The sequence below is a fragment of the Argiope bruennichi genome, chromosome 9, assembly GCF_947563725.1.
Source record: "Argiope bruennichi chromosome 9, qqArgBrue1.1, whole genome shotgun sequence".
Lineage (NCBI taxonomy): Eukaryota > Metazoa > Arthropoda > Arachnida > Araneae > Araneidae > Argiope > Argiope bruennichi.
Genome location: NC_079159.1, coordinates 45,951,584 through 45,972,802, shown reverse-complemented (window position 1 = coordinate 45,972,802; position 21,219 = coordinate 45,951,584). Strand labels below are relative to the sequence as shown.

Sequence of the window (21,219 nt, the reverse complement as noted above, 5' to 3'; positions counted from 1 at the left end):
AAAAGATACGTTTTTATTAAATGATTCTTTAAATATTTTTCTCTGCTCTGAATACTATTTTCTTAAAAGATATTTTACTTTTATGAAGTATTAATCAAATAACATATATCTTTTTTTATGAAAATTATAAACATAAAAAAGAATATAAATTATATTTTGTATCTTTTGTTCCCAAATATATATATGTCATTTTGTAAGAAAGTATTAAAAAAATATATTAAGCAATATATGCTTCAGATACGTTAAACTAAATAATATAAACTTCAATGGAACAAAAGTATCCGTTTAAATTTATGAATTATATCTCTTTATTATTTAATGCTATCAGTTGGCCATAAAGATTTTGATAACTTTATTCTTACCTTTTTGATAAAAAAATCCCTAAAATTGTGTACTTGATTTGTATTATTAGACGTTTATTCATATATTGATAGATTGATTTATATTTCAGCCAAGAAAAAATCGATAAATTACATACATTCTCTCTCGCTCCATCTCTTTCATTTCATATTTTGAAAAAAAGTGGAAATGGAGTTATTTTAAGTTGCCAAAAGAAAGAAAAAAATACTATCATGTATAAAATGATGTTTTACCTTCAGAATGAAATAAAAAAACATGCGAAAAAAATATTACATGATAAATTTTCAGTTTTCTTTTAATTGTTATATGAAAGATATATGATGGTTGGAAATATGTTTAAACATTCTTCTACAAAATAAGTGTGTTAAGGAAAAAATATTATTACTTTTTTTTAAGCTTTCAAAAATCAATTTTCAAACATTCAAAATTAAAACATTTTAAATCTCCAATATCATTTATAATGAAAGATATTCGCTGTATAATATCCTTAATACAGGGGATATGTTAAGGTGGTGCAAAGATCGTGTCCTTGACCAAGCTTATGATTGACTGATGGCATCTCATCACGTTTAAATTTTATCTACGCCTAAAATCACAAAGCAATATGTTAAAAATTACTAAAACCTAATTTCCCCTTTCGATTTAACCTTTGTTACTATTTATATACTAATTGATCATTACTTGGTTGTTGTACTGCATAAAAGAGGCAGAATTTGTACTGAACAACAGAACTCTGCGTTGGATATTTACATCCAACCCCTTTACCGGGGGAAAAATCTAGCACAAGTGACTCCGTTCCTTACTGTGCTGAAATATATGTATAATGACTTCCAGTCATGAATAGAATTCGACTTTTAAGGCATAAATGAAATGACAAAATCACTCGCTATACATACTGTATATGATAATTTATACAAGTGATCACAGAACACATAGATGATAGCAGATTTAACCTTTGTTACTATTTTTACATACTAATTGATCGATTGACTATATACAAAAGAGCCAGAAGTAGTGTTCAACAACGGAATTCTGCGTTGGAAATTTATATATAGCCCCTTTAGCGGGTGAAATCTAGCGGAAATTAATCCGTTCCTTGCCATGTTGAAATATATGTCTAATGACTTCAAGTCAGGAATAGAATTCGGCTTTTAAGGTATAAATGAAATGACAAAATCACTCATTATAAATATTTGGTGTATGATAATTTATTCAAGTGAAAATTGAATGCATAGAATAAAATTCACAGTTCAGGGAGAGTGATTATTAGAATAACGTTGAGACGGCTACTCGACTTATTATAAGTGCAGAGTCAAGAATATGACGCAGATTAATATGCGAGCATTGTACCACATTTATTAATGATCCTTACATGAGGACTGAAACGAGTTGTGCTGACAACCTTTAGATGAGATTTAGTACAGGATTTATTTAGTCCCCAACAGTGTTTTCTAATAATGTATAGAATTTTTTTTTTAAATTTTATTATTTTGAAGAATTCTATCAAAATGATTTTCTTTAATCTTAAAGAAATTTTCCTTTTCTCTGATTTATAGTATGAATCCTGTAATACAGCCAGGAAAAATAATTCATAAAAACTCCAATCTATGAGTCCCTTGGAACTAGACTTCACATAAGGCAAAATATTTCAAACAATCAACAGTTCGAGAATGGATCTCACTGATTTTCAGATTATGTATGTGTGAATTTGATGCACACATAGGTTAAATCATGAAATGTTAATATAGTCATGTAATATAGTAGTCTGGAAAGCTCACTTAAAAGAATATTTAATTCTAATATTTTATGGGGAATCATATTCATATAAAAGTTATATCCATGAAAAGAAGAAAGAAAATTATTATGCCCGTGAAAATTTCAGCAAAATTAGATAAGGTTTGCAAAATGATTTGACTCTAAATTAACTAGTCTCTTCTAATAGAAACATAAAAATAATATTTGTAAAATTTTATTAATATTAATTTAAAGAATATCAAGGTATTAATTTTGTTTACGAAGATAAATAAAATTTTGCCAAAACATTTAATTTGTGCATTGCGTATTATATTAAAAGAGTACTTAGATATACAAATCTTTAAAATACATTTCTTGAAAAAAGTAAAAAGAAACTACTAGATATGATTCAAATGTTTGCTAAAAGTTAATCAAATATGTAATAAATACTTCCGAGTAAGACTTGAAAATTAGCTTTAAAAGATTTGTATATAATGAATAATTTGATCAAAACCAAAGAATAAAATATATAGCTAAAAAAGCTGATTTATTAAGAGGTCAGGAATTTGGTTTTAATGATATTAAATATCTAGATTAGTAATTGCCACACTTGAAGCAAATAAAGCCATTATTTCGAACTCAAATAATGCTATTATTTCTTCTAATAAATTTTTTGCAATCATTTCTTTTTTATTTCTCAAAGCAATGTTTTAAAAGCAATATCGCTCGATGAATTTCTTTGAAAAAAAATGATAATTCCTTTGTTGAGAGTGATTATATCTATAATGCTTAATATACTATTATGATTGCTCATTTTTTTACTTTATTAAATAATTAAATTTAAAAAAAAGTATCTAATCAATTTCAACTCTTTTCGAGCATTTTTCTCGCATTTACACTTCATTTCAATTTATTACCTACTTTATTTTTGAATAGGGAAATCATTTTTAAGAGAATTGTTATGATCTTAAACTGTACAATTTGAAACCGGATAATTATGGTAATTTATCGAAAGAAGTTTGTTTCTTAAACAATGCTCTTTAAATGAGATTGAATTGATAAATTGATTCAGTTTCGTTAATGCTGAAATGTCAACCTAGATATTTTTTTACAGAAAAAATGTCGCAGTAGATTTTTAAAAAAATGTGTTAAAATTATAAGAAAGATGCTGACTGATTACCCACCGTTTAAATAGTATGGCGTTAATTAAAAATATAAAGTATACCTAAGAAAAAAGTTATTTATATTTGGTTTTATTTTGGTTTATATTTTGGTTTATATTTATATTTGGTTTTATTTTGGTTTATATTTTGGTTTATATTTATATTTTGTTTTATTTTGGTTTATATTTATATTTGGTTTTATTTTGTTTTATATTTATATTTGGGTTTTATTTTGGTTTATATTTATATTTGATTTTAATTTGGTTTATATTTATATTTGATTTGATTTTGATTTATATTTGGTTGCTGGTTTAGATTTAAAATCGGCAATTCAAAACTGATTCCGCTGAATGTAGTGAAAAAGACACATGCAAAATATTATATTAAACACAATACCATTTAAAGAATGTCTTATTATAGTTATTGCAGAGAGAAAATAAAAGATTAACTATCGATATGCGTAAAATTGTGTTTAGACTTCAATAAACTCCTTTGTTGAATGTAATGAAACGATGAACTCCAAAAGAGTAACTCTCTTACCAAATTTCTCTAAAGACGATAATAATTTAGTTTAAATAAATTTTTATACAAAACTTAACTAATTTTTTAAAACTAACATGCATAAGTCCGTATTTAGAGAATTGACAGAAATATAGGAACAGTGACTGCAATAACGTATAATTGCAGTAAATATACTTGTAAAGCATATAAATCTCATCTCTGGATTAGTAGGATTTAGTTGCCGAACTTCCTGCACTTTATTCTTCACCTTCTGTATTCTCCTAAACTAGTTCACAGCTGATTTCATTTTTAATTAATGAGTTGAACTAATCGCAGGCATCATAGCCTAATACAAATAGCATTTAAGGGAAATGCACGAACCAATAATAGACGTTTGAGACAGCACAGTATACTTAAAGTTGACGCAAAACACAAGGCTATTTATTAGTTAAATGAGACTTCTGCAATCCTTCTTATTAATGCTTATATACCGTGAAATTGTAGTTCTTGATTTGTAGATAAATTTTATATGATTTGGTTTGGTTTAGTTATATTAACGTCCCGTTGTAAAGCAACACTAGGGCTATTTCGGTACAGACCTCGTAATTTTGTGCCGCGGTCAGATGACGAGGACGATCCCTGAGCTGGCACCCTCCTCTCCACGCCACACCACACCACACCAGCGGGAGGACGTTTGACATGACGGATTTAACGTGCAACAGACCTCCTTACACTATGGTTCTTCTGTGGAATAGAGTCTCGAACCTGCGGCTCTACGGCTCACAAGCCGAGACCTTACCACCAGGCCACCACGGCCTCTATAAATTTTAGATGAATTGTTGGTGATGGAATTTCTTCAAAACATTGTCATATTTCTATTAAATATAGAAAAAAAAATCAGAAAAAGGCATTCATTTTTAAAATAAAGTTCTGATGTGATAGAAATTTCACAGCATATGTGGGAAAACTACTAGAATATTGCAAATATATGTAATGACATCTCTTTATCTAATTTAAATCCTAATTAGTTTCATATTGTTTATCTTAATTCACCCCATATTAATTTCATTATAGAATGATCTCTTGTTTCCTGATCTAATTTCACTTTTTATTTAATTACTTTTAACACGCTCTCTAGAAAATTGTAAATTCAGCAGGTTCTCACGCTCCAATTGAAGGGATAAAAATCTTTAATGTTTACCACATTCTTTTAAAGATACTTAAAATTCCCTTACATAAATCAACACGTGTCAAGGAAATCCCTATCGAAATCTCATAGTAAAACAACATTGAAGGGAAAATTTCTCTCTCTTGCTCTTATGCTCTTGTATCGCGATGTAGACTGAAGTATTTCTTAACTCTTATTCTTCGTACGTTAATTATAACTGACGGAATGGAATAAATCGAAGTTAAAACTGTGAAAAGTTTATTTTATTCGGCCACGCAACTGCTCAAATACATCTACATATATTCCTATGAATATATCCTAAAATAAATCTATATTTCCTTCGGCTTGAAATGTTATCTAATATTATCGTCAATATGTATTGAGAAGCAAAAACGGAATGATGCTGGTTTATGAATTCTTTTATGAATTTTTTTCTTCTTTTTTCTTCATTTGTATTGCACGAGGAGATATCACCCATTTATTTTTTTTAAGACAATATATGATTTTTTTTCGCATTTTGAAAATATTCAAAACACATGCGGGAGGGTCTGATGTCAGCAAAAGAAATCCCTCCTTTGTATGCAGGTAAGCATTTCTGCATGATGCTGTGGAAATTCTTGTTCTTATTGAAGGTTTTCTCCAATACTAACACCAGAAAACAGGTATGGCTTTAGCTTTGCATGCAAACTTCTGAATCAAAACAGGAATTTCTGCCTTTATATGAAAAAATATAGAACAAAGTAACGTAAAATGTTTACCAGAATAATATTTACAATATCAAATATGCAAAGTGTGCTTGTGGTAATTCTGCTTTTGCGCCAGATTGTGTTTAAAATATTTTTTTATATAACTGGACCAAAAAAAAAAATTATAAATGAATGTAGTAAATATATGGATATTCCACAATGAATAATTTTGCAAAACTCCTGTAATATATTAATATCTCAAGTAAAAAGAATTTATTTATATTTGTTTGATTTTCTGATACTTTTAATACTTTAAGGACATATATAATAAAATATTGCATCAAGATGAGAAGTTGCAATTATATTTTATGTCCAAAAATTTCAACTACTTCAAATGAATGTCGTATTTTTAAGAGAAAGGGTAAATATTGTATCTTAAATATCGAAGAATTGTTGGTATGTTATTGAATATAGCTTATAATTTATACTAACCGTTTCTAAGAATGGACGACAAATCATATATAAAATAAAATGCCAGATCCCGATAGATATTTATAAAACTAAATGCTTAAAATGTATTTTAAATTTAATATTTTCGTTTTATTTTTCTAGTATTTTACCTGGTAGGAAAGATAAAAAAATTGATAGAAATATTAAAACTATGGAGTTATTTACTGATGAGGACATTTTTTTAGCTACTATTAAATTACAACTTAAAAATATTGCATCAAAATTTTGCATATAAATTTTACATCAGTGGCAGTTGGTGGAAAGTTGTTTTATCTAGATAAAACTAATTAAGAAAAATGGAAATAGCTAATAAGAATAATATAAAATCTAAATCTTTAGAATAAATCATTCTCAAAAAATTATATATTTAATGTTCATCAACTTTTAAGATACAAGAATTTAGTTTACAGTCAGCGAAATTATTCTTGGTTTTATGCGAACTATTTGTATTTAAAATGTTTTGTTTAAGAAGTTTATTTCCATTTTAAATTTGAATCCAAATATATAATACAAGAAGAATATGATACATAGTGATTATAAATAAATATCACACATTTGCAGATCTGTTAAAAACAACAAATTAGGTGTTCATCGGAAATCAAGTATAAGAATTTAAAATTTAATCTCACGGCATTATAAGTGTCCTATGTGAGCCTTTGCAGAAATGTGAAGGTTATCAAAGATATATGATAATTCATCCCACATTTTTTTTCTTTATGCTTGATATAAAGCATTGAATAATGCAGATATGTGTGTATGGCAATGCTTTATTATTTATTTATTTTTACAAGGTTACATCAAATAATAGACGCTTGTTTCATCTTTACCAATTGACGTTGAGTAACTTATGACATGCATATCTAAAGACTTTCAAAGCATTACATCAAATGTTGAAAAAATATGAGGTGAGTAATCATATCACCTTAATATCGTTCATATTATTGGATGGGCTTACAGATAACACGTATAACTGGGAAGCAATTAAATTTTTAATTGTTATTTGTAATTTCTGACAACAATTATGATGGTACTTTGTTTTGCTTTCTTTTAATAAGCCTAAAAATTTGGGATATTCACTTATAATCATTCTTTATATGAAAATCCATAAATATAAAAAAAATCCGCTTGTTTCGTTTGCACAGGCTCGTGGAACTTCCTCAGAATAAACTGAAGATGATTTCTCCATTCAGCCAGCGAGTGGAAAAATTTAGTTTTAGTTTAAATTTGTTCTCAGCATTTTTTGTAACATTTCCACTTTTGGAGAATCCCCCCGCTCGAAATTTGAGCTATGTTTGATTACTGTTACTTTATACACCAAATCAGAATAGGTAGATAATTTCTGTTAAATCAAATTCACATCAGTGAAACAATTAGACGACATGTAGTATTATTTTTTTTAAAACGTGTAAATTCGTTTAGAAACGTTATGTTATTTTTTGATAATTTCTAAAATAAAAGTTTGATTTTTATATTATGTGATATTTGCTTTCAGATGGTAAAATGCATCCTTCTAATGTTTGAGATTTCTATTAAACCTTACATCAACCTTTAACTTCAGTTTGCTAAAATGAGATAAAGTTACATTAAAACTATAAAAACAGAATATAATTTTAAAATATAATATATAACATAAAACATATTTGAATGTTTGAATTTCAATATTTGATTTTAATATGCAAAGTAAAGAGAAAAAAAGAAAAAGAAAATGCGTAACATTAGACCGCAAGAAGCAGAAAAAATTGAACAATCATATTGGGATCAAAGTTACATTTTTGAAAAGTAAATTATAAATTTTATAGTGCAAAAAATAACTCAAAAATGTAATATAATATAACTACATGATTATATCTTGTATAAAATATAGTAATACTAAATTTCAGACTTCCTTAAGGTTAGAAGAATTATGTTTAAAAATATAGCTGGAAATAACTTCAACTGTATTATGTCAGTAACTAACTCTTCGATGACTTATGCCATTTAGTCACGCTTTCCTAGCAAAATTTATAAATCCAAAACCAACGCCTAAGTGCATTAAAAATACCAGACACATTATTATCGCTTAAGAAACTACCGAAGTAACTATTTTGATACCCTAATTGAGTATTACTTGGTTTCCTGAGTCAAGCAGTCGAAAGTAATGTTCCAGACGTATAATTCTCCGACGAACATTTTCATCCAGCCCCTTTATCGGGTGAAACCTAGCGGAAGTTAGCCTGTGCTTTAATATGTCGAAGTATATTTATAATGACACCCAGTCATCGCTAGGTATCAACCGCCAAGACATAATTTAAATGACAAAACCTCTTGCTGTCAAGACTTTGGGCACAATAATCCATGCAAGTCACGCCTGGAGACGTGGAATAAAGTTCGTGGTTTGACGAAGACTGATTGTTGGAGTTATGTTACGACGCCCGCTCTCCGACTTATTATGAGGGAAGCGTCGAGAACATGACGCAGATTAATATGCGAGTAATACACCAGATTTATTAATGACCGTAACATGAGGGTTGAAGTGAGTTGTGTTGACAGCTTCTAGTAGTGCTTTAGTACTACGATTATTAGGTCCCCAGTTTTGAGTACCTATTGAGTGACTCTTAAAAATTGCATGGCATTTTTGTTTATATGTATATAAAACTAGTCAATTAGTCAAAATTAAACCAAATATACTTTCGAGGAATTCTACAACTGATGTCATTAATTCCTCTATTTATTTATTCGTTATTAACTGACTTTAACGAACGGCAGGTTTGTATCTATAGAATGGCTGTCAAAATTGCATGACATTATCGTTACTAATTGACTTCAATGAACAGCAAGTTTGTACCTATATAATGGCTGTTAAAATTGCGTTGTTTACATGTATATAAAATTAAACCAATTCGTCAAAAACAAAGAAGTAAATATATTTTGAAAGAATACTACAACTAATGTCACTATTTAATTATTAATTACAAACTGTCTTTGATGAACAGAAAGTTTGTACCTATAGAGTGCCTATTAAAATTGCACGGTATTTTTAGTTACATAAATATGAAGCAAAACCAATTCGTCAAAAATAAACCAAACAAGTAAATATAATTTGGAAGAATTCTATAGCTGATGCCGCTAAATCCTCTATTTATTTATTTCTAACTGCATTTAATGAACAGCAGTACCTTTGGAGTGACTTTTCAAATTGCATAGTTTTGTTTACATGTATATAAAACTAAACCAATTCATCAAAAAATAAATCAAACAAGTTAATGAATTTTAAAAGAGTTATTTAACTGAGTCATTAATTCCTCTATTTATTTATTCGTTATTAATTGACTTTGATGAACAGCAGATTTTACCCATAGTGTACCTGTTAAAATTGCATGACATTTTTGATTACATTTATATAAAAATAAACCAATTTGTCAAAAAAATATTGAAAGAATTTTACAAACAATATCATTAATTTCCGTATTTATTTATTCATTATTTATCAACTTTGATAAATACATTTTTCAAAACAGTATTAGTTGTGTTAAATTTCAATTAAAACTGTAATGCATACTTTATAGCAATGATTCGTTCAATAAATAATTTTTATCATCAAAATATTTTATGAATTAGTGCTATTTTTGCAGCCTTAAAATGTTTCTATTTATTGAGTATATGATTATTACTAATACTGTTGATCTCAAAAACATCAAAGAGAATTACAAGCATAACACACCGCACAATCCATCTGCTAATTGTTGTAGAGTTTTACAATCCTATGAGCACGTTTTTTATTTCAAATGTAAACTATTCTGTTCAAACAAAATCTTTCTTAGAACAGAACATTACAGAATAGAATATTTCTACTAAAAGAAAATGGAAATGGAAGAAAACTCACGGAATTAAATATAAGTTGATACAGTGAAAATTGCTCGAATTCCAGAACAGTATAAAAGTTTATTTTTGGCAATTATAGAAAAAATAATTTTGTAAATTTTCCTAAACTCAGAATAATTATGTAATAGCTAAACCGATATTATCAAAGAGATATTTTTTTAAATTTTATGTTTGTATAAAAATTATTTTAATGCAAAACTATTTATCCTGAAGAAAACCCAAAATCTTTTCAAATTATGAAGTAATATATATATATATATATATATATATATATATATATATATATATATATATATATATATATGCGTTCTCTCTTTTATTATTAGTAGACTTTTTAATTTGAAATAGTGCTTAAGATATTCCTCAAAATCATAACGAAGAATATGTTTTATCGAAAAACACCATATGATCCATTTTTCAGTTTTAATAGTTTTGGAAGTTACAAATTTGTATTCTGAATGTCTTCGTGAATGTATTCTGAATGTTTGCAATTTAAAGACAACTTCTCTCATGTTAGTTTGACAGAAATTATTAAATGAAATGGAACGCCTGCCTCGGGATAAATATTGCAAATAATAATAAGTTTTACTAGCCTTGCACTAAGATATTTTAAAGTAAACTGAATGATTCTTATCAAGGCAACAAAGAGGCGAGAGCTAAGGTTTGATTACTAATGGCCATGCAAATATTATAAATAAGACTCATCCAAAATTACTCATTTTCGGCAATGGCCTCATACTTATTTCAAATAACCTTCATGTAGATTGACAAAAGAATATCAATTTAAAAAATAATAAGATGATTTGGTTTAATTTTCTAATAATATCGGTAATGCTAATAATATCGGTAATACTAATGGTAATGGTAATAAGTTTAATAGTTTAAGATTTTAAATCTAGATGTCTGCATTTATTGAAATACTGCTGCTTTGCCATTGGATATAGTTTGCTTCTTATTTATCGATCTTACTATATAACACTTTCAATTATAAACATTTTTTATAGAAAATAAAATTTATATTCCTGTCTAAAAAACCATATTTAAACTTTGATGAAGAACAAAAACAGGAAGTCAATAAATTCAAAATTATCTCTTATCCTTGGATTTTCTGAAGTGTATTTTTTCGTCTAACAACATAATAGCCGAGACCCAAAAGCAAATTAAATGCCTCAAAGATAAAAATATCTCGATAATTGTTGCATTTGTTCGTGAACACACGGTCATTCATAGAAATGAACGAGCCGATTGGCTTGCAAAGGCTGCCACTAAGTGCAAAATTGACATTGCCGTTAATATTCCTAAATCCTTTTATAAGAAGATTACGAGAGAAAAAATGGTGGAGTCTTGGAATCAGGAATATATCGTTTCAAATAATGGGAGGTTGACAAAGAAATTTTTTCCATCCATTAATAAGAGACTGTCATGTCATCCGTTTTATACAAATTATAAAATAACCCAATTTCTCACTGGTCACGGTAACTTTAAAAGTTATTTATACAAGTTTAATTTGTCTCCGTCATCTTCCTGCGATTGTAATATTGGCGGAGAGGAAAATGTTTATTATGTGCTCCTTCTATGTTCCAAGTTTGTCAAAGAAAGACAGATCCTAAGGGCAATTGACCTCCAGATTTTCACCAACTTATTTCCACCAGAAGCGCTTTTGAAAATTTCTGTAAATTTATTGTTGACATCTGTAATCCCTCATGACTGCTAAATTTTCTTCTTTTTCTTAATATAATGTGTTGCATACTTACTTCTGTAAGCGCTGTGTCATACTTTCTGGTGCACGGGGTTTTATAAATGTTTCAATGAAAAAAAATCAAAAGGAAACATTCATTTAAAATTTCTATTTCTAGGTAACATAGTGCAGTTTTTAACTAAGGATTATAAGACATAATGCACTTATTTGCTTATCAGAATTAGTTTTCCTTCTATCGGTATATCGTCACAGATGGTTCTCTGATAACCAAAATTATACTTTAAAAATATTTTAAAGTGATTGATTCCCCAATAAAGAAAAAAGTAATAGAACTATTTTTGCAATTTTTATTTTACGTGAAGTGTTAGCGAGTATAATAAAAACTAGTATTAATTATGGTTATTAGAAAAGAATTTCACCACAATTACAATCATAAGCATAGAAAAAAGAGAAGAAAATGTTTTAACTTTATGTTCATATTTTGAGCATATATTTACAGCTATTTGCCTTGTAAAATATATTAAAATTTTTTATGAATGGACATTTTAATATTAAAGTTAGATAAAATGCAAAAGCTAAATTCTTGATTCTAAAATTCAGGATTTTATAATTTTTTCTGCATAAAAATACATTACAGAAGTATAAACTTAAAAGCATGCCAGTAAATAAATAATTCTTCTGTGTTGTCATAGAATTATTTTTTAAATTCTGAGGAAGCTTTTTTAAAAAATTTTTTCAAGCTAAGCATTTTAATTCGCATTATTTATTTCTCAGAAAATTTAGTTAATGGACTAATATTTTCACACGTAGGAAAAATTTATTTATAATACACATTATAAAGTTGAGTGCCTTTATTTTTTGTCTCCGTTGAATTTTTATTTTCCTTACTAATTGAAAAAACATTTTAACTCTGTGTTTTAGTATTATTAATTCATTATTTTTATGAGTGTAGCTGTGAATTTCTTATCTTATTTTTAACTTATCTTATATTATTACAAACCCTTATTTAAAAATGAATATAACTTTTATATTAATATTGGAGAAATAATTGCTTATGAAAGCTAATAGAATATAAAATTCTTTTTCACAAATATCATTTTCCATATTTTGCACTCAAAAGGTATTTTAGTTAAGTAATTTTATTTTTTGAATTTTATTAATAAGATCTGTCTTAAATGGAGAAACAATGGAACTCTGAAAAATATCGTAAATAAAAAAAAGTTTATTTCCATTCCAACGTTTAAATAAAAATTAAATATGTATATTATATTTGCTAACTTACTTTTCTAAAATCTGAATCTTTTAAATATTTCATAAGTTATGATTTTTGTATAAATTGCAAAGAAATTATTCAAAATACATTCAGATTTGTCTACTGAAACAATGCTGAACCTTGCGCAATTATATTAATAAAAACTTGATATAAAATAGTATAAAAATTTCGATCAATATTATGATTGAAAAGTGATTATGCACAAAAGTGATGAAACCTAATGATATAACTAATTTCAGTTCATGTCGTAACTAGTAATATTCAAATGTTTCGAAAATGGCTCTTAAATTGGAATGCATTTTATTTATTATCTTAACAAAATAATGTTTCTCAAGAATTTTTAAAAAGTTAAAATATTAAATTCGTCTATTGTACAAATATAAATGAACATTGAATCTAAAAAACTGCAGTTAAGGGATTGACTTTTTGTTAAGTGCATCTGTTTGGTTAAGTTAAATTTTTCATTTCAAAAATCTTTTTCGTCTTTTAATGTAAATTCATTGCATCTTTGAAAAAATACTTAGCAAAAAGCTTCATCGTGTTCCGTTGCTCTTTCAAAAGAATAAATATTTTTCATACCTTAGCTGTAATCAGCGCATAAATAATTTTAGGAAGTTTTATCGATTTATAGAATATATATTAAATAACGTGAATCTAGAATTTCAAAAATTATTCTGTAATGATGATGATGCCGAGTCCGCCTTACCACTGAAAGGGGCTGCAGTAGCTTCTTAGGGTAAATACTCCTGAGCACCCGAGGGCAGAAATCTGACTCCTAGCTCATGAAACTCACACACATTCGCTTGCATAACCCCTTTTTACAGGGGGGAGGCACGTTCACATACCTCACAGATAAGACACAGATGAATAACAACCGGGATTCGAACCCGGGACGCCCAGATTACAGGGTAAGACAAGCTACCCCTATGCCAGGACGCCGGCATTATTCTGAAATAACTTGATTATATTGAATTTAATAATTTCCTAAGTCAAAGTTTCAAGATTTCATAAATCAGTATAAAAGACTATAGTATATTTTCTTTAAGTCTCAAAAAGACAGTAGGATATTTTCTGTAGAAATCTGGTTTAGGTGTAATAAATTTAAGAAGGTGGCTTCTTGGAAACTCTTAAGAGGAATTAGTCTACTTTTTTGTGCTTTTCTCTACAGAAGAAAAATTCAAGCAAATAATCTGATTCCTGCAAAGAATTCGTTATTAAAGCTCACATTGGGGCAGAAGTTCATAAATAGTCGAGGTATATATCGCAACCAAATAACTTCAAGCACTTGGCGTATTTTATTCCAATACATGAAATTAAGTGGTATTCTTGGAAAATGTTCAGAATTTAAGAAGATTTGTTCACATTTGTGTATTTTTTTTTGGAGTAAAAGTAGCAAATTTCTGGCATATATTCCTATTCCTACATAACTAGTATCCTGTAAATTTTGAAAACTACTATTAAATAGTGCATCCAAATGATAAAATACATGAATCTTCCTTAAATTCATGTTTCTGATCAATGTCAGAAATGATCATAATGCTCCTCTCTGATCGTCTAATGGATTATAGTGCCTGCAGAACATATACTGTGAAACTGTTTATTTAAGCAAAATATTCTTTTAGAGAAATGGAACAAAAACTTAATTCATTAATGCTATTCTCTGATGGATTATAGTGCCTGCAGAACATATACTGTGACACTGTTATTTAAGCAAAATATTCTTTTAGAGAAATGGAACAAATACTGGATTCATTTTTTTCTCGTAAGCAATGAATACAACGTTGGCCATCAGTTTCTTGAAGTTAATAAAATTTTAACTGAAGAAGACAATCTAATTTTTCTTATTTCCTTTCATTTATCATCGTTGCTATTAAACCAAATTTCAAATCTTTCCATAATAAAAATCCATAATGTGCCATAATAAAAAGCATACATAATTCTTTTAATTTAATAAAGAATGAATTTGACATATGTATAAACAGAAAATCGAATATGCAAAACACTTTTGTTGAAAATGGTAAGTAACTCGTTGTATAAAATAAACTAACTTGCATTCCATATTTTCTAAACAATGAAAACAAAACATTACAGTATTAATAAGCAAAATGAAATCTATAAAATATCATATTATAAATTCTGTAGTTAAAATTACAGATTACACAAATATTACAACGGAAATCGAATTTTATGAATAAAAAAAGGATAAATGATAAATATAATGAAGAATGAAGACGTATAATATTAAAAATATTACAAAATGTCATGTTAAATGCATTCAAAATGTTATAAACGCATGCATATATATGTAGTTAGCTGAAAGAACGAGTATTAAAAAAAAAGAAAGATACGCATTAAATACATTTAAATATCAAATACAAATTCATAGTTTTGAAATATTTATATTTAATGAATAAACCTTCTGAAATTGCAGATACTTACATTTTAACGAAAAAAATCTTGAAAAACTCTAACTACATTATGGAAAGCTCAGATATTACTTTTTAAGTCATAATAAATAAACAACCGAGTAATTAGCTAAAGTAGCCAAATTATGACACTAATAGCGCCATTACGCGGAAATATCCTCTTTTTTTGCGTTCTAAACTTCCGTTCATTTTTTTCTTTATCGGAAGAAGATTTAATAAAGTATAACGCTCGTGATATTCTTTTAGAAATTATGTTTAAAAAATACCGGAATTCCCTTGTTAATAATGATTACTATGATGATGCATCAAATGCTATTTTGATTGAACTTAATTTTATTTAGCTTATTAAGCATTTCCTTTTGGAAAAAATATATTCAATTAGAATTAATCTCATCGTATTTCCTCGCATTTACACTGCACTTATGTTTAATACCCTCGTTATTTTCGAATGCTGCTTTAATTTTCACTAGTTAAAAGTGAATGATATCGAAAGGCATAATTTGAGATTCGGTAATTAGATTATCCAATTTATTGGAAGAAATTAATCTGGATGAGTTGCGCGTTTGAAATTTTCCAGATGCTTAAATGAAGATCTAGAAATTCATTTTCTGAGAAAAAAAAATTGTCCTGGTAAAGATATATTAAAAAGAAGATATTTTTGCTTAAATTAACCAAATTGTATTCCTTATTTATTAAAGATATATTATTTAATTATCGAATTTGGGATTATTAAATTCAAAATAAACTTTACAGACGATATTTACAGAATTTAAAACCATTTCAGTGTTGTTTTAAGTATTGTACAAAATGTTACAACAACTTAATTTATTTTATGACCTTATTGTCTCTTTTTTCTGAAATGCATCTGCATTTTAAGTTTCACGTTATATGAACATTTTGTAAAATTTTTAAGAATATTAATTTTTATTCTTTTTTCAACTACTTTTCAAAGTGCACAGATCGAGGATGATTTGCGCTTAGCAAGAGCTTTTTTTGAATAGACCAAAGGCACAATATTCCATAAGTGAAATGTAAGGGGACTTTGTAGAAATATGTTTAAAAGATATACAGGGTGTTTATAAAGTCCCGGACCTATTTTGATGTTTAATAACTTGTAAAATAATAAAGATATAAACAAACTTATGGCATTTATTGATGGAATAACTCATATATTTTCCTTTTCAGGTTTGAATATTTTTACTTTTGTAAATATCGTCTGCACGTGTGGTTAATTTCAGATAATTTCATTTTCCAGTCTAAATATCTGTACTTTTCTAAATATTGTCTGCTTATTAATTGCATTTTTCTCTCTTTTGTTTTTGGCAACTATTGCAATGTTATGTTTACTTTTGATGTGTTTGTTCTATGTAGTACTTTTGTATGTGATGTTTTATTCGAGTGGATATTAAGGAGAATGCGTACACCACAAGAGAAAGCCAGATTTTATGGTGGTTCATAGAAATGAAATCGATAGTGCAAGCACAGAGAAATTTCAGAAGAATTTACCAAAAAGATCCTCCATCCAAAAACAGCATCTTGCGGTGGAAAAAGAATTTTCTAGAAATTGGAAGTATCGAAGATAAGAAACGTTCCAGACGTCCTTACACAAGTGATTTTGATGTTGAGCTTGTCAGAGAGACATTTTTACACAATCCTAGAATATCTGCGAGATCAGTGGCAACAGAATTGGATATGCCAATTTCGACGGTGTACAAGGTTATTAAGAAAAAATTAAGACTGCATGCATACAAAGTTCAAATTGTTCAAGTTTTGGAACCGAACGATAGGCCTAGGAGGATGGCCTTTGCAACAGATATGCTAAGGAGGATAGAAGATGCTGCTGATTTTCTGAAGAGCATAATGTTCTCCGATGAAGCATCCTTTCATGTTTCTGGCATTGTTAATCGCCATAATGTGCGCAAATGGCTCTGTGGATGCCGACAAGCTTGTCGCTACCTGGTGTGAAATTGACTATTGATATTCTCCGTGCGACGAAGGAGGCACACGTGGAAGTTCATTGACAAGGGTCATGAAACTTTTTGAGTCTATTTAACCATTTATGTTATTAATTTAAATCTATCTTTATTATTTTATGAGTTATTAAACATCAAAATGGGTCCGGGACTTTATAAACACCCTGTATATATAATACCTGCAAAAGTTTTCATATTTTTTAGGATATGTGGTCTTATTATTTGAAGTTTTCGTCTTGACGACGTTCCACTCTTTGAAACTCATTGGAATATATATATATATATATATATATATATATATATATATATATATATATATATATATATATATATATATATATATATATATATATATATATATATATATATATATATATATATATATATATATATTAAATATCGGACGTAAAACGTTTCTTTCGATAATATGTAATAATATGTTGGGTTGACTTTAATATTTTTAAAAAAAAACTTTTTATGTTTTTAATTTCCCATTGTAGGAGAAACCTGCGACAATCATAAACCACTTATTCAACTTTTTTTGCATTTATGGAGTTAAGGTAGTACATTTTTTCTCTTCGATTCCAATAGTGATTAGAACTGTTTTTGTAATAGTTATTTAGGTACATCCATGATTAATTCTGACTCACAATATGCTTATTTTTATTTCTAGTTAAATAGTTTTCATATAGGGTTCTACTAACTGTTCTGTGTTAGGTCACACATTTCTGCAAAACATGTTAGGAATTACAATTCGTAGTTTTTTAAGTTTCAATCTTGGTTTATTAGTTATTATTGCTAAAATTTAAATATTTTGCATTTGATAGATTATCAGATCTACGTCAGCGATTTCACTTTATAAGGATTTGAAATATGCACATTTTTCGGGTATACGTTGGTGTTCTCTTTTTTAGTAGAAAAAATATTGGCGTTTTACCTCCTTTTGATTAATATTCATACTTATATTAAATTTAGAAATTTTAATATCATTTATTTCACAACATTTCTTAGTTACAGAATAGAAATACTTCATTTTGGAAAGCATTTAAATATGTCCTTAAAAGTTGCAGAAGAGAGGTTTCATTTCAAAGAATAATCTACTGCCAGAAATTTCATTCAAAATTCTTTTCCTTTTTTTTATGTAAATTTCTTTAACTAAATGGCTCTAATAATATGTTAAATAACTTCTGTAATATTGCTGTTGAGTTAATACTCTCAAATAAATAAAAAAATCTCCTAAAATTAAAGTTTCAGATTAATTTTGCAATTACTTTCACAGATGTTTAACACAATATTAGCAAAATTCCCCAATATCATCAAAAATATCAGATAACCAGAGTGACTTTTGATTCCCTATTTTAAAGGCAGTATTTAGATTATAGAGACTGTCAAACTTCAAATTGCTGTCAGAATTAATTCGGTCCATAGACTAATGCTACTTTTAAAGAATTAAAAAAAAAACTGGTTGATATGTTTTTAAGAAAGAAAAACTGTATTTAAAACAGCCTTATACGAATCACAGTTTATAACACTTTAGGTTTAAAATCAAAAATCATGAGCACACAATGAGGATCGGTCATAAGAGCATATCACCAGATATCTGCCTTGTATTGATGTGTGGCATTTTAATGTTGAAATGTTGAAAACACAACAATCCATATCTATAAATTTTATTCTAGTGAAATCTTAATTTTATTAGACCTTCAGGATTGAAAATATTTTTGCTGTCACTGCGATCAGTGCTCATCTTTGGAAATCTACGAATGGGCTTTGGAAGCCTACTACAAACTCAGAATTATTTTATAAGAAGAAAGAGATCATAAGCTTAAATCCTTGCTGTTAAAAAGAGAAATATGAGATATATTAAGCTCTGTTTGGGATTTTTTTCTATTATTAAAGTAAAATGATTTGAATTAATGTTTTTTTTAATTTATTAATGTCTTCTCAGTGATATTTTTCTTGAATAGATGCACAATGGGAAATATCAACAGCAAAGTCAATATCAATTTAAGTGAATAATAAATACTTATGAAATATTTATTTTGATTTTGAAGAGTTGAAGAAAATTTTAATATGTAGTAAAACATCACCCTTGTTTTAAATGCATTTTAATATGTGATGATAAAAGTGTAAGAAATAAGTAATCGACGTATTTTATAATACGGAACAACATATGACTTTGAATTATTGACGCACATATAAAATGATGTTTCTTGTGACATCTGAATATTAATAGAAACAATTTTTATATGAAAATTTGAGGAAATTACTTGGTATAAATACAATTGAACTTATAATTTTGTTTAAGTTATATATTTAATTCGGGGAACCAACAGTACAAAAATTAACATAATTAAACAATAAAGAGATTAATTTTGTTCATTAAATTTCCATGATTTTTATATTCATTACATACAACCACTTAAAGCAACATTTATGATTTTCTATTGAGAGTTAGATAGATTATGCACTAAACTAATGAATAACAGTCATTAACAATTATTTTTGAAAGCTTTTAATGTAAAACACATTTTCTAAATTGGTCAAAAGGTCTGGAGCCAGACTCATAAACTATTAAAAGGTTACCATAGTAACTTATTTTTCTGTTGGTTATTGAAGTGCTGACTCACCAAGTAGCGTTTCTCTGACAGAAAATTTTAAAAAAATTCTGAGTTATTTTTTATTGTTTAACTTCTTACATAACTTCATTTCTTAAAGGAATATTACTGAATGAATCTTACATGAAGTCTGACACAAAAGTCTTTGAATTATTCAGAAAAATTTGTACTTACGATTAATTTCGATTGTGACTGTAATTGACTTTGGTGCTGTTAAAGGACTATTCCATGCAGTGCAAGTAAAATGAGTCCACTGATCACTTCTTTTTAATAATGGTATGATAAGAGATGAAGTCGTGTTTGTAGTATTCAATTGATAAGCAGCACTGGAATTATCAAAAGTTCCAGACCATGACAGGGTTGGTATAGGATGGCCTGAAAAAAGAAGAAAATTTTAGCCTTTGCTTGAATAAAAAGTTACATTTCTCATAAAAATTTGGAAATATTTACGAAACCTGACCAGCTGTAGTGGTTTCCCTGAAATTCTCTCGCGCCCTCTCTAAAATATGAGTTTTTGTAATACAAATCGCATGCCAATGCCGAAAGATAGTTAAAAATGAAGCCTAATAACTTGCTGTCTTTGGCGATTAATCGCTAGACTGCGGTAATATAAATTTATTTGAAACACGAATATGCAGTTTGAAAAACTTTATTCCAACTGATTGAAAACAATTTGTGACATATTTTGACAAAGAATACAGTTATAGTTACACGTTCTTTTACTTTCCTTGAATAATCATTTCTGTTTGCTTTAAAATTATGCTGGTTTAAATAGATAAAAAACATATTTAATGCAATATAAATAATAAATTTTAAAACATTACGATACTTCAAAAATTATTAAAAGAAATGTAAATATTGTAATGCCATAATTTGGCGATAAAAGAGGCAGTTACATTAACACACATACCTAATATAAGGGATATCAGAACGCATATCAAAGTGAATTTTCCGAAATAAAACTGGCTTTCATGCAGTTTTATTTCTTACACAGTCTTACAGTAGATTGAATAAATTAGAATTTTAGACAATGGAGTATTGGATAATTGGATGCCCCGGTTGAGGAAAACCAAGATTGTTCGATGAAACCTGAGGAATATGATTGTGAGTTCCATTACAGGCAGTAAATCTTCATTCTTCAAATTGATGGAACGAGATGCGCTTTAGCAATGAAAATATTTGCCAAGATTGGCATCCTGTTAAGAAGTTAGGTAAAATACAGAACCGACTTAATTTCTCCTGAAAAA

At 27.7% G+C, this 21,219-nt stretch overlaps 1 protein-coding gene across 1 annotated transcript in view; it reads right to left on the bottom strand.

The window, feature by feature from the left end:
• Positions 1-21,219, bottom strand: part of LOC129984547 (nephrin-like) — a 149,755-nt gene that overhangs the window by 76,587 nt on the left and 51,949 nt on the right. Inside the window, exon 5 of the mRNA XM_056094456.1 lies at positions 20,147-20,347. Coding sequence (XP_055950431.1) covers positions 20,147-20,347 — 201 coding nt within the window. The remainder of the gene's footprint in view (positions 1-20,146; positions 20,348-21,219) is intronic.